Below are 14,938 nucleotides of genomic sequence, written 5' to 3'. Positions count from 1 at the left end.
CAGGAAGCCTTCTCTGGCTGCCCCCTCAGCTCCTATTTTGGTTGGTAACTCCCTACATCTGTTTCCATAACACTAGTTCTCACACCTAGATCATAGCGCTCACCACGCAGTTTTGCAATTACTATCTATCCAGCTCTCTGTCTCCCTACCAGATTTTAGCAGCTTAGAGGTAAGAACCTTTCCTTAATCATTTTTCTATTGACCAAGACACACAGTAGGCATCTGATATTTTTTAATGTCTACAAATGCACGTGGGATAGGGAACATAAAAAGAACACGAACATATAGTACAGCCACTACAGAAAACAGGATAGAGAACTGAAACAAATAATAGAATTGCCTGATCCTCCTAGGGGCTAGCTTACATAGGAATCCATGAATCTGCAAAACTCTAGATGTGCTCAGCAATCTGAGCACAGAAAAAGATGGTGAATCCAGTGAGTACTGTATAGTCCAGGGTAAGGCAAATGAGCTGGGAAGTTTAAAATCATGGATAGAAAAGGAATGGATACAGAGGAAAGATAGGGAAACCATTTGTCAATATTTTAAATCTTATTTTGATACATTTTGTTATTCCATGAATCTTTACCATTTATATGTAAATGAGATGCTTGGAACCAAAATAAGGTATACACTTAAGTTCAAAATCAAAGTCTTATTCTCTAAAAATACAGGGAGAAATTCTGTGGAGAAGAACACAAAGGGATACAAGAAAAGGAATCAATCACATTATTTAGCAGATTAGAATACAATTAAAATCTGTATGCACTTTAAACACTAACTTTTCCATTGTAAGGTAGACCACATAAATTTTTCCCTAAAATTACTTTAAAGAATAACAACACATTGTCGACATAGTCGACAAGTTTTACCTGAAATATCTGTAGCCTGTTACTAGCTTCTTGGGGTGGAATATTTGGAACCATGGGTCCTTCCTGTAATTAATAATATAATCTCCATTTAAATTCTTAATCACATGTATTTATCAATTTATTGAGTTTATCTATTATTTCCTTTTAAATAAGTAAACATTCTTTTAAATTGAAATGATCTAATTTTGTCCCACATATGAAGCTTTCATTTAGTTTCTGTAACAGCTTTATTGAGATATAATTCACATATTATACAATCTCCCATTTAAAATGGACAATTTAATGGCTTTTAGTATAGTCACAGCGTTGTGTAACCATGTCCACAATCAATTTTAGAACATTTGCCTCACTCCAACTTCCATTCATTTTTAAAGGACCATGACATTGTTAATAAAAAATGTGCCAAAATTACATCCTGTAGGAAGTCTGTACCACTAGAGGTCTGTTTCATTTCACTTATGACCACAAACAATGATGCTGTGCTTGTGTATTAGAATAACTGAGATAGAGTTCTGAAAACAGCCTCCTTTCACTGTTTGTTCAGCCTAATATGGAAATAGAGGAGCACAAAGTTGAATAGTTGGATGAAGCAAAATGCAGTCGCTGGTGGCTATCATCCAGAACAGTTGCAAAAAGGACCCCAGATGGTCTGTACAATCCTGAATATTATGGATATGCTAAATAATAGACTAGATTCCCAGTATAATGGAATGATAGGGCCATAAAACGTTGACAAATCCAACTAAAAGAGGTAAGTTTAGTACATGTAAAAAAAAGTGTGTTATATGATTATTATTATTAAGGGCTTAACATGTCTTATGAATCCAGACCCACTATGACCACTAAAAGAAAGTAGCATATGTTAGGGGAATATATCCAACTTCTGAGTTTAACTTCAAAGAGGAGGATCATTATCAGTCATGTTACCAGGCTGAATAGTCTGCGAGACTGACCAGGTGTGACATTTATTATTTATTTTCAGTGACCCTTTTGGTTCTCTAAGAGTTAGTGAAAAAAAGATCATTTGCATAATACCCTGGTATTTAGGTTTGTATAGTTTCTTATAGCCTTCCAACAACTGTATTACATTTTCAACTATGAGCATTCTGGCCTGAGAAAGAAAGCATAAGGCCAGACCTTTTGTTCCTTCCACAATCTCAAAAGTTCTACCTCCTTTTAACAGTTAAATCTTCTTTCTTATTCTGTAAAATAAGTTTAAAGGATTAGCTATCCCCTTTTTTTCCTGATTGCTCCAAATATTAAATACAGCCTCTTATATACAATATGCAAATCGCAGTGTATTTCTCAACATCCATCACTGTCATCTCATATAAACATGCCACAGAACATTTTAACACACAGCATGCAAATACTTAGATTACCGTCTCATATGATTCTGCGAAGTTCATTACATCCTCACGAAAGACTTCCACAGCCTCAAGAAGACTACTTTTAAACTTCGGCTGCACTTGAACTAGTTCATCTTGCACAGAAACCTAGAATAAAAGAGAATACCCAATGTGAGATGTATTTATTTATTTTGGGTTTTTTGGTTTTTTTTAAAGATTTTATTTATTTATTTGACAGAGAGAGACATAGTGAGAGAGGGAACACAAGCAGGGGGAGTGGGAGAGGGAGAAAGAGGCTTCCGGCGGAGCAGGGAGCCCAATGCGGGGCTCGATCCCAGGACCCCGGGACCACGACCTGAGCCGAAGGCAGACGCTTAACGACTGAGCCACCCAGGTGCCCCGTGAAATGTATTTAAATGAAAATGTATTTAAATGAAAACTGTAATTCTGTCCCAGCAAGTTTGTTATCCTGCAGATGTCCAGGATGAACAAGGGTGTCTCTGCAATGCTGCTTAAAAAAAAAAAAAAAAACAAGGGAAATAACAACCCAAATGCACCAAAAGGAGATACAAATCATTCCAGTTCATGACCCAAGAGGCAAAGCCATCTTCTGTAACTGCAGTTCGGAAAAAGTTTTCTGTCTGATCCAGCTCAGGTCATCACTATGGCCAGGGAAACAGTTACTGCTATAGGCCCCATCTGGGTCACATGCCATCTCTGAGGCCAGATGAAGGTCTGGGATTAGTAATTTCTAGTAGGTTCACATGGTTGGAACAGTCACCTTAAAGAAAGTGATATTACTCTGGGTATTAAAAAAAAACAGTGAATGCCTTCCATAACAGTCTTCAAAGCTTCTGCTCAAACCTTCAATTGTAATAGTTAGCATTTAATGCATATTTACTATCCACCAGGCTTTTCACCTATATTAACTCATTTAATCCCCAGGACAACCCTGTGTGGTAAATGCTGATACTATACTCATTTTACAGGTGAGAAAACTGAGGCACGGAGACACTAAGGAACTTCCCCAAAGTCCCAGCATCATCATGAGGCAAGGTCAAGATTCAAAACCTGGTTGTTTGGTTCCAGGGCCCCCGCTCTTAGCTGTTCACGACAATAGCATCTATCTAGGTTGGAACATGGATTGCTTTCCATGAATGGTGATTGTAGTAAAGGATGGGCCAACAGGTTTAACATTACAGTTAAAGAGACAGAACAACCCAAGTGGGGTGCCTGGGTGGCTCAGTTGGTTAAGCAGTTAGTTGCCTTCGGCTCAGATCATGATCCCAGGGTCCTGGGATCCAGTCCCGCGTCGGACTCCTTGCTCAGCAGGGAGCCTGCTTCTCCCTCGGCCTGTCGCTCCGCCCGCTTGTGTGTGCACTCTCTCTCTCTGACAAATAAATAAATAAAATCTTTAAAAAAAAAACAACCGGATCAGAGGGGTAGACGAACCATGAGAGACGGTGGACTCTCTGAAAAGCAAACGGGGTTCTAGAGGGGAGGGGGGTGGGAGGATGGGTTAGCCTGGTGGTGGGTATTGAGGAGGGCACGTTCTGCATGGAGCACTGGGTGTTGTGCACAAACAACGAATCATGGAACACTTCATCTAAAACTAATGATGTAATGTATGGGGATTAACATAAGAATAAAAAAAAAAAAAAACAAAAAAAAAACAACCAGAGTGAATCTTTTCCACTGAACAATAACAGAAAGTTGGGCTTCACTAAATCTCAACAGAGGGTTCTCCATTTCCTTCCCAAGATGCACTTTTCTGTCTAAAACAGCAACTGTTTTTTAAAATAAGTGATTAGTCAATATTGAGCATGAATGTAAATAAACATGAGTATGAAAAAAGCGTTTTATACACATTACCTCAAGGGAGCCTCATAACCATGTATAAAAAAATTCCTAATGTATTCCTAAATGATCACATGAAGAAATTGAGAAAAAAGGTTATTAAGTTGCATAATATCACCCAATTGGCTGGTGGCAGAGCTGGGATCACAAGTCATGACCCCAATTTCAGCTCTGGGTCCTTGCTAGTCTGCCTTGCTTCAATCTCAGTGACAAATCTTTTCATAAACAAAAAGTTTTAAGCCAACATTTAATTAATATTCAATAAAAATTTCCACTGTAATTAAAGAATCTGGACCCTCCCTTGGAGTTCATTTTTAATGTTTAACTGCATAAATATTCACTAACTTCAAAAATGCTTAGAGGGAAATTTATAGCTAAAAATGCCTGCATGAAAAGAAAAAAGATTTCAAATCGTAACCTAACCATCCACCTTAACAAACTAGGCAAAGAACAAACTAAATTCAAAACGAGCAGAAGGATAGAACAAAAATTACAGCACAGATAAATGATATAGAGTATAGGAAAACAATAGAGAAAATCAACAAACTAAAAATTTCTTCTTTCAAAAGATCAACAGAATTGACAAACCTTTACCTAGACTAACCAAGAATAAAGGAGAAAGGATTCAAATTCCTAAAATTAAGAATGAAAGAGGGAATATCACCACCTACTTTACAGAAGCAAATGGAATTATAAGGATTCAATCAATAGAGCGAACAGGGATCCTATGGGGTAAGAGAAAATATTTGCAAATCATATATATGATATGGCATTAATATCCAGAATATATAAAGAACTCCTATAACTCAACAACAACAATAACAATGAAAACTACAAACAACTCAATTTTAAAATAGGCAAAGAACTTGAAGAGACTTTTTTCCAAAGAAAATAAACAAATGCTTTTTATAAGCATATAAAAAGTTGCTCAACATCATGTAACATAAGGGAAATGCAAATCAAAACCACAATAATGTACCACCTCACCAATTAGGATGCCCACAATCAAGGAAACAGAAAATAACAAGTGTTGACAAGGATGTGGAGAAATTGGAAACTTTTTGCACTGTTGGTGGGAATGTAAAATGGTGCAGCTCCTATGGCAAATAGTGGACCTCAAAAAGTTAAAAATGATACTATATGATACAGCAGTTCTATTCCTAGGTACATATCCAAAAGAACTAAAAGTGGGGTCCCAAAGAGCTATCTCCACTTTCATGTTCATAGCAGCATTCTTCACGATAGCCAAAAGATGGAAGCGACCCAAGTGTCCACTGATAGATGAATGAATAAACAAAATGTGGCATACATATATAATGGAATATTAGTCAATCTTAAAAAGGAAGGAAATTCTGTCACCTGCTACAGCATGGATGAAACTTGAGGACATTATGCTAACTGAAATAAGCCAGTCACAAGAAGACAAATATTGTCTGATTCTACTTATATGAGGTACCAAAAGTAGTCAAATTTATAGAGGCAGAAAGCAGAATGGTGGTTGCCAGGGACTGGGAAAAGAGAGAAATGGGGAGTTATTACTTAATGGATATAGGGTTTCAGTTTTGCAAGATGAAAAATTTCTGGATATTGGTTGCACAACAATGTGAGTAACACTATTGAACTGTACACTTAAAAATAGTTAAGATGAGAGGTGCCTGAGTGGCGCAGTCAGTTAAGCATCCGACTCTTAGTTTTGGCTCAGGTCGTGATCTCAGGGTCATGAGATGGAGCCCTGCGTCGGGCTCCATGCTCTTAAGCTCTGCTTAAGTCTCTCTCTCCCTCTCCTTCTGTCCCTCCCCCCTGCTCATGTGTGCATAGACACTTGCCCCCCCAAAAATAAATAAATAAATCTTTAAAAAAAATAGTTAAGATGGCAAACGCTATGTGTACTTTACCATGATTAAAAAAAAAACCAAAAAACTTAGCACAAAGTTACAATAATAAAGCCAGTAGGTTACTGACATAGGGATAGACATACGAATCAACAGAATCGAACTGAGAGTCCAGAACTAACTCCCTACATTTATGGTCAATTGATTTTCAGTAAGGGTGCCAAGACAGTTTGTTGGTTAAAGGATGGTTTTTTCAACAAATGGTGCTGAGACAACTGGATATCCACATTATTTTTTTGCATGAAGTTGGACCCCTAACTCCCACCATACAAAAATTAACTCAAAATGTATCAGAAATCTAGATGTAAGGGCTAAAATTATAAAACTGATATAAGAAAACAGTAGTAAATCTTCACGACCCTGGATTAGGCAACCATTTTCTAGATAAGATACTAAATCACAAGCAACAAAAGAAAAAAAAAGATAAATTGGACTTCATCAAAATTTTAAAAATTTGTGCTTCAAATTTGGAGACAGAAAGCAGAATGGTGGTTACCAGGGACTGGGAGGGAGGGAGAATGTGGAGTTACTGTTTAATAGGCATAAAATTTCAGATTTATAAGATGAAAGGAGTTATAGGGTTATATAGTAGTAATGTCTACACAACAGTGTGAATGTCTTTAATACCACTAAACTGTACACTTAAAAAAATGATTAAGATGGTAAATTTTATGTTATGTTCCTTTTAAAACAGTAAAAATAACAAAAAAGAAAAGAAAACACCATCAAGAAATTGAAAAGACATCTTCTTTATCCATTCATCAGTTGATGGACACTTGAGCTGTTTCCATAATTTGGCTGTTGTAGATCATAGTGCTATAAACATCAGGGTGCATGTATCCCTTTGAATTCATATTTTTGTGTTCTTTGGATAAATACCTAGTAGTGCCATTGCTGGATCACAGGGGGGTTTATTTTAACTCTTTGAGAAACCTCCATACTGTCTTCCACAGTGGCTATACCAGTTTGCATGCCTGCCAACCAGTGCAACAGGATTCTCCTTTCTCCACACCCTCACCAATACTTGTCATTTCTTATGTTGTTGATTTTAACCATTCTGACAGGTGTGAGGTTATATCTCATGGTAGTTTTGATTTGTATTTCCCTGATGATGAGTGATGTTGAGCATCTTTTCATGTGTCCGTAGGCCATCTGTATGTCGTCTTTGGACAAATGCCTATTCATGACTTCTAACCATTTTTTAATGGGATAATTCATTTTCGGCTGCTGAGTTTTATAAGATCTTTATATATTTTGGATGCTAACCCTTCATCAGATATGCCATCTGCAAATATCTTCTCCCATTCCAAAGGTTGCCTTTTAGTTTGGTTGTTTCCTTTGTTTTGTTTTGTTTTTTTAATTTTTTATTGTTATGTTAATCTCCATACATTACATCATTAGTTTCAGATGTAGTGTTCCATGATTCATTGTTTGTGCATAACACCCAGTGCTCCATGCAGAATGTGCCCTCCTCAATACCCATCACCAGGCTAACCCATCCTCCCACCCCACTCCCCTCTAGAACACTCAGTTTGTTTCTCAGAGTCCATCATCTCTCATGCTTCATCTACCCCTCCGATTCCCCCCCTTCATTCTTCCCCTCCTGCTACCTTCTTCTTTTTTTTTTTTTCTTAACATATATTGCATTATTTGTTTCAGAGGTACAGATCTGTGATTCAACAGTCTTGCACAATTCACAGCGCTTACCAGAGCACATACCCTCCCCAGTGTCTATCACCCAGTTACCCCATCCTTCCCACCCCACCCCCTACTCCAGCAAACCTCAGTTTGTTGCCTGAGATTAAGAATTCCTAATATCAGTGAGGTCATATGATACATGTCTTTCTCTGATTGACTTATTTTGCTCAGCATAATACCCTCCAGTTCCATCCACATTGTTGCAAATGGTAAGATCTCATTCCTTTTGATGGCTGCATAATATTCCATTGTATATATATACCACCTCTTCTTTATCCATTCATCTGTCGATGGACATCTTGGCTCTTTCCACAGTTTGGCTATTGTGGACATTGCTGCTATAAACATCGGGGTGCACGTACCCTTTCAGATCCCTACTTTTGTATCTTTGCGGTAAATACCCAGTACTGCAATTGCTGGGTCATAGAGTAGCTCTATTTTCAACTTTTTGAGGAACCTCCATACTGTTTTCCAGAGTGGCTCCACCAGCTTCCATTCCCACCAACAGTGTAGGAGGGTTCCCCTTTCTCCGCAACCCCACCAACATCTGTCGTTTCCTAACTTGTTAATGTTAGCCATTCTGACTGGTGTGAGGTGGTATCTCATGGAGGTTTTGATTTGGATTTCCCTGATGCCGAGTGATGTTGAGCACTTTTTCATGTGTCCGTTGGCCATCTGGATGTCTTCTTTGGAAAAATGTCTGTTCATGTCTTCTGCCCATTTCTTGATTGGATTCTTTGTTCTTTGGGTGTTGAGTTTGATGAGTTCTTTATAGATTTTGGATACTAGCCCTTTATCTGATATGTCATTTGCAAATATCTTCTCCTATTCTGTCGGTTGTCTTTTGGTTTTGTTGACTGTTTCCTTTGCTTTGCAAAAGCTTTTTATCTTGATGAAGTCCCAATAGTTCATTTTTGCCCTTGCTTCCCTTGCCTTTGGTGATGTTTCTAGGAAGAAGTTGCTTCGGCTGAGGTCAAAGAGGTTGCTGCCTGTGTTCTCCTTTAGGATTTTGATGGACTCCTGTCTCACATTGAGGTCTTTCAACCATTTGGAGTCTATTTTTGTGTGTGGTGTAAGGAAATGGTCCAGTTTCATTCTTCTGCATGTGGCTGTCCAATTTTCCCAACACCATTAGTTGAAGAGACTGTCTTTTTTCCATTGGACATTCTTTCCTGCTTTGTCAAAGATGAGTTGACCATAGAGTTGAGGGTCCATTTCTGGGCTCTCTATTCTGTTCCATTGATCTATGTGCCTGTTTTTGTGCCAGTACCATACTGTCTTGATGATGACAGCTTTGTAATAGAGCTGGAAGTCTGGAATTGTGATGACGCCAGCTTTGCTTTTCTTTTTCAACATTCCTCTGGCTATGTGGGTTTTTTTCTGGTTCCATACAAATTTTAGGATTATTTGTTCCATTTCTTTGAAAAAAGTGGATGGTATTTTGATGGGGATTGCATTGAATGTGTAGATTGCTCTAGGTAGCATTGACATCTTCACAATATTTGTTCTTCCAATCCATGAGCATGGAACGTTTTTCCATTTCTTTGTGTTTTCCTCAATTTCTTTCATGAGGATTTTATAGTTTTCTGAGTACAGATCCTTGGCCTCTTGGGTTAGATTTATTCCTAGGTATCTTATGGTTTTGGGTGCAATTGTAAATGGGATCAACTCCTTAATTTCTCTTTCTTCTGTCTTATTGTTGGTGTATAGGAATGCCATGACTTCTGTGCATTGATTTTATATCCTGTCACTTTACTGAATTCCTGTATGACTTTTAGCAGTTTTGGGGCGGAGTCTTTGGGGTTTTCCACATAAAGTATCATATCATCTGCAAAGAGTGAGAGTTTGACTTCTTCTTTGCTGATTTGGATGCCTTTTATGTCTTTTTGTTGTCTGATTGCTGTGGCTAGGACTTCCAATTCTATGTTGAATAGCAGTGGTGATAGTGGACATCCCTGCCGCGTTCCTGACCTTAGGGGGAAAGCTCTCAGTTTTTCCCCATGGAGAATGATATTCGCCGTAGGTTTTTCATAGATGGCTTTTATGATATTGAGGTATGTACCCTCGATCCCTATACTCTGAAGAGTTTTGATCAAGAAAGGATGCTGTACTTTGTCAAAAGCTTTTTCTGCATCTATTGAGAGGATCATATGATTCTTGTTCTTTCTTTTGTTAATGTATTGTATCATGTTGATTGATTTGCGGATGTTGAACCAAACTTGGAGCCCAGGGATAAATCCCACTTGGTCGTGGTGAATAATCCTTTTAATGTACTGTTGGATCCTATTGGCTAGTATTTTGGTGAGTATTTTTGCATCCATGTTCATCAGGGATATTGGTCTGTAATTCTCCTTTTTGATGGGGTCTTTGTCTGGTTTGGGGATCAAGGTATTAGTGGCCTCATAAAACGAGTTTGGAAGTTTGCCTTCCATTTCTATTTTTTGGAACAGTTTCAGAAGAATAGGTATTAATTTTTCTTGAAATGTTTGGTAGAATTCCCCTGGGAAGCCATCTGGCCCTGGGCTTTTGTTTTTTGGGAGATTTTTGATGACTGCTTCAATTTCCTTAGTGGCTATAGGTCTGTTCAGGTTTTCTATTTCTTCCTGGTTCAGTTGTGGTAGTTGATACATCTCTAGGAATGCCTCCATTTCTTCCAGGTAATCTAATTTGCCGGCTTAGAGTTGCTCATAATATGTTCTTATAATTGTTTGTATTTCTTTGGTGTTGGTTGAGATCTCTCCTCTTTCATTCATGATTATGTTGATTTGGGTCATTTCTCTTTTCTTTTGGATAAGTCTGGCCAGGGGTTTATCAATCTTGTTAATTCTTTCAAAGAACCAGCTCCTAGTTTCGTTGATCTGTTCTACTGTTCTTTTCTATTTCATTGATTTCTGCTCTGATCTTTATTATTTCTCTTCTCCTGCTGGGTTTAGGCTTTATTTGCTGTTCTTTCTCCAGCTCCTTTAGGTGTAGGGTTAGGTTGTGTACTTGAGACCTTTCTTGTTTCTTGAGAAAGGCTTGTATTGCTATATACTTTCCTCTTAGGACTGCCTTTGCTGCATCCCAAAGATTTTGAACAGTTGTGTTTTCATTTTCATTGGTTTCCATGAATTTTTTAAATTCTTCTTTAATTTCCTGGTTGACCCATTCATTCTTCAGTAGGATGCTCTTTAGCCTCCAGGTATTTGAGTTCTTTCTGACTTTCCCCTTGTGATTGAGTTCTAGTTTCAAAGCATTGTGGTCTGAAAATAGGCAGGGAATGATCCCAATCTTTTGGTACCGGTTGAGACCTGATTTATGACCTAGGATGTGATCTATTCTGGAGAATGTTCCATGGGCACTAGAGAAGAATGTGTATTCCGTTGCTTTGGGATGGAATGTTCTGAATAGGTCTGTGAAGTCCATTTGGTCCAGTGTGTCATTTAAAGTCTTTATTTCCTTGTTGATCTTTTGCTTAGACGATTTGTCCATTTCAGTGAGGGGGTGTTAAAGTCCCCCACTATTATTGTATTGTTGTCGATGTCTTTCTTTGCTTTTGTTATTAATTGCCTTATATAATTGGCTGCTCCCATGTTAGGGGCATAGATATTTACATTTGTTAGATCTTCTTGTTGGATAGACCCTTTAAGTAGAATATAGTGTCCTTCCTCATCTCTTATTACAGTCTTTGGTTTAAAATCTAATTTGTCTGATATAAGGATTGCCACCCCAGCTTTCTTTTGGTGTCCATGAGCATGGTAAATGGTTTTCCACCCCCTCACTTTAAATCTGGGGGTGTCTTTGGGTCTAAAATGAGTCTTTTGCAGACAGCATATCAATGGGTCTTGTTTTTTAATCCAATCTGAGAGCCTGTGTCTTTTGATTGGGGCATTTAGCCCATTTACATGCAGGGTAACTATTGAAAGATAGGAATTTAGTGCCATTGTATTGCCTGTAAGGTGACTGTTACTGTATATTGTCTATGTTCCTGTCTGGTCTATGTTACTTTTAGGCTCTCTCTTTGCTTAGAGGACCCCTTTCAATATTTCTTGTAGGGCTGGTTTCGTGTTTGCAAATTCCTTTAGTTTTTGTTTATCCTGGAAACTTTTTATCTCTCCTTCAATTTTCAATGACAGCCTAGCTGGATATAGTATTCTTGGCTACTTATTTTTCTCATTTAGTGCTCTGAATATAACCTGCCAGTCCTTCCTGGCTTGCCAGGTCTCTGTGGATAGGTCTGCTGCCAATCTAATGTTTCTACCATTGTACGTTACATATCTCTTCTCCTGAGCTGCTTTCAGGATTTTCTCTTTGTCTCTGAGACTCGGAAGTTTTACTATTAGATGTCGGGGTGTTGACCTATTTTTATTGATTTTGAGAGGGGTTCTCTGTGCTTCCTGGATTTTGATGCCTGTTTCCTTCCCCAAATTAGGGAAGTTCTCTGCTATAATTTGCTCCACTATACCTTCTGCCCCTCTCTCTCTTTCTTCTTCTTCTGGGATCCCAATTATTCTAATGTTGTTTCGTCTTATGGCATCGCTTATCTCTCGAATTCTGCCCTCATGATCCAGTAGTTGTTATCTCTCTTTTTCTCAGTTTCTTTATTTTCCATCATTTGGTCTTCTATATCACTGATTCTCTCTTCTGCCTCATTTATCCTAGCAGTTAGTGCCCCCATATTTGATTGCACCTCATTAATAGCCTTTTTGATTTCTACTTGGTTAGATTTTAGTTCTTTTACTTCTCCAGAAAGGGTTTCTCTAATAACGTCCCTGCTTTTTTCAAGCCCAGCTAGTATCTTTAAAGTGATGATTCTGAACTCTAGATCTGACATCGTCCTAATGTCCGTATTGAGTAGGTCCCTGGCAGTCAGTACTACCTCTCGTTCTTTTTGTTGAGGTGATTTTTTCCGTCTTGTCATTTTGTGCAGAGGAGAATAGATTAATGAGAGAACAAAATGCTAACAGGGTAACAACGTCCCCAGAAAATATACTCTAAACAAATCAGAAAAGACCTGAAGCAGTGGGAAAAGAAAGGGAAAGAGAGAAAAAAGAAAAAGATAAAGATAAAAACAAACAAAAACAGAACAAAACAAAACAAAACCAGAATGTGATCAAATATGATCAGGCTGGTATATAGATTAGTGCCACACACTAGATTTTGGGTGTATTTTGGTCTGTTAGAAGAAAGTGCCTCCCAAAATTTTAAAGAAAGAAAAACTTATATATGTACAAAAATAAGTGTTGATATGATGAAGGGATGGAATATGACTGTAAAGATGGAAATTATAAAAAATTTTATAAAAGGAATTGATAAGAAGTTGTTTGAAAAAAGAAAGAAGAGTCGGGACACCTGGGTGGCTCAGTCGGTTAAGCGTCTGCCTTCGGTTCAGGTCATGATCCCAGGGTCCTGGGATCGAGTCCCACATCGGGCTCCCTGCTCCATGGGGAGCCTGCTTCTCCCTCTGCCTCTGTCTCTCTCTCTCTCATGAATAAATAAAAATAAAATCTTTAAAAAAAACAAAAAAAAAGAAAAAAGAAAGGAGAGGATTTAAAAAAAAAAAAAAGGAAAAAAAGGGAGAGAATGTGATCAGGCAGGGGAGTAGAAAAAAACCATACACTAGAGATTTAGAGTATATTTTGATCTGTTAGAGGAAACTATCTCAAAATTTTAAAGAGAGAACAACTTATATATATAAGCCAAAAATACGGGTAACTACTATGAAGGGATAGAATATGACTCTAAAAATGAAAAATAAAAATGTTTTTTAAAAAAGGTATTGATAAGATGTTGGTTGAAAAAGGGAAAAAGAAAAATTCAAAAAAAAAAAGAAAAAAGACAATTAAAAAAAAATTAACTTTGAAGGACTAAAGAATCATGATAAAAAAGCCATGGATTTTATGTGCATTATTCCCCTAGCACTGGAGTACTGCCATTCTCATTGATCGGTAAACTTGATCTTGGCTGGCTGTTCTCGCTGATCTTCTGGGGGAAGTACCTGTTGCCATGGTTTACAAATGTCTTTGCCAGAGGCGGAATTGCCCTGCCCTTGCCCGGTCCGGGCTAAGTAATCTGCTTGGGTTTGCTCTCCGGAGCTTTTGTTCCCTGCGAGCTTTCCGTACAGCTTTGGAGGCAGAGAGTGAAAATGGCTGCCTCCCAATCTCCGCCTTGGAGGAGCTGAGAACTCAGGCCCCACTCCTCAGTGAGCCCCCAGAGAAAAGCAGTCAGTCACTCCTGTCTCCCCTGTCTCCGGCCACACTCCGTGCTCACCCGGCCTGTGACCGTGCGTTTCTATCTCTTGCACCCGACCCCAGGTGGAGTTTCCAAACCCAGCAGATCCCTGCGGTGCGCTCCCGCGCTGCTCCTCCTGGGGGAGGAAGGGGAGTCTCCCTCAATCTGCCGCTTGTTGGGTCCCTGCTGGAGGAGCAGGGGCCCGACTGTGCCGCAGATCATGGTTTATGGCAACCCCAAGCTGAGAGCCCATGCCTGGGCTCCGCCTCTGCAGCTGGCTTCCCTGCTCCGTTACCTGGGAGCTCTGCCACACTCAGGCACCCCCGGTCTTTCTGTGACCCTGAGGGTCCTGAGACCACAGTGTCCTGCGAGGGTTCCACCCCCCACTTAGCCACCGGAGTGACATCTCTCAGTGGAGCAGACTTCTAAGAGTTCTGATTTTGTGCTCCATGGCTCTATTACTTGCCAGAAGCGGCCGACGGAGGCCCCCCCCGCTGCCGTCTATCCTCCTGAATATCGCCTTGGATTCATTTCTCCGCATGTCCTACCTTCCAGAAAATGGTCGCTTTTCTGTTCAGAGAGTTGTTGCTATTCTTTTCTTCGATCTCCTGTTGAGTTTGTAGGTGTTCAGAATGGTTTGATCCCTATCCAGCTGAATTCCTGAGAGGAGACGAAATCCAGGTCTCCTACTCCTCCACCATCTTGCTCCGCCCCCCGGTTGTTTCCTTTGTTGTGCAGAAGCTTTTTATTTTGATGTGTTATATATATACAATAGAATATTACTCAACCATAAAAAAGAATGAAATCTTGCCATTTGCAACAACATGGATATATTATGCTAAGCAAAATAAGTCAGTCAGAGCAAGACAAATATCATATGATTTCACTCAGATGTGGAATTTAAGAAACAAAACAAATGAACAAAGGGAAAAATGAGAGAGAGGCAAGCCAAGAAACAGACTTTTAATGATAGAGAACAAACTGATGGCTACCAGAGGGGAGGTGGGTGGGGGGATGGGTTAAACAGGTGATGGAGATTAAGGAGTACACTTGTTGTGAT

General features: G+C 39.0%; 1 protein-coding gene across 1 annotated transcript in view; it reads right to left on the bottom strand.

Annotated features, from left to right (window-relative positions):
• DNAH8 (dynein axonemal heavy chain 8) overlaps nt 1–14,938 on the bottom strand; it is a 397,226-nt gene that overhangs the window by 246,884 nt on the left and 135,404 nt on the right. Inside the window, exons 31-32 of the mRNA XM_034991238.1 lie at nt 2,255–2,368; nt 873–935 (exon numbers count right to left, since the gene is read on the bottom strand). Coding sequence (XP_034847129.1) covers nt 873–935; nt 2,255–2,368 — 177 coding nt within the window. The remainder of the gene's footprint in view (nt 1–872; nt 936–2,254; nt 2,369–14,938) is intronic.

The sequence above is a fragment of the Mirounga leonina genome, unplaced genomic scaffold, assembly GCF_011800145.1.
Source record: "Mirounga leonina isolate KUSES-001 unplaced genomic scaffold, KU_Mleo_1.0 Mir_53, whole genome shotgun sequence".
Classification (NCBI taxonomy): domain Eukaryota; kingdom Metazoa; phylum Chordata; class Mammalia; order Carnivora; family Phocidae; genus Mirounga; species Mirounga leonina.
The sequence above is the reverse complement of the archived record's forward strand: the minus strand, read 5'-3'. Positions and strand labels throughout refer to the sequence as shown.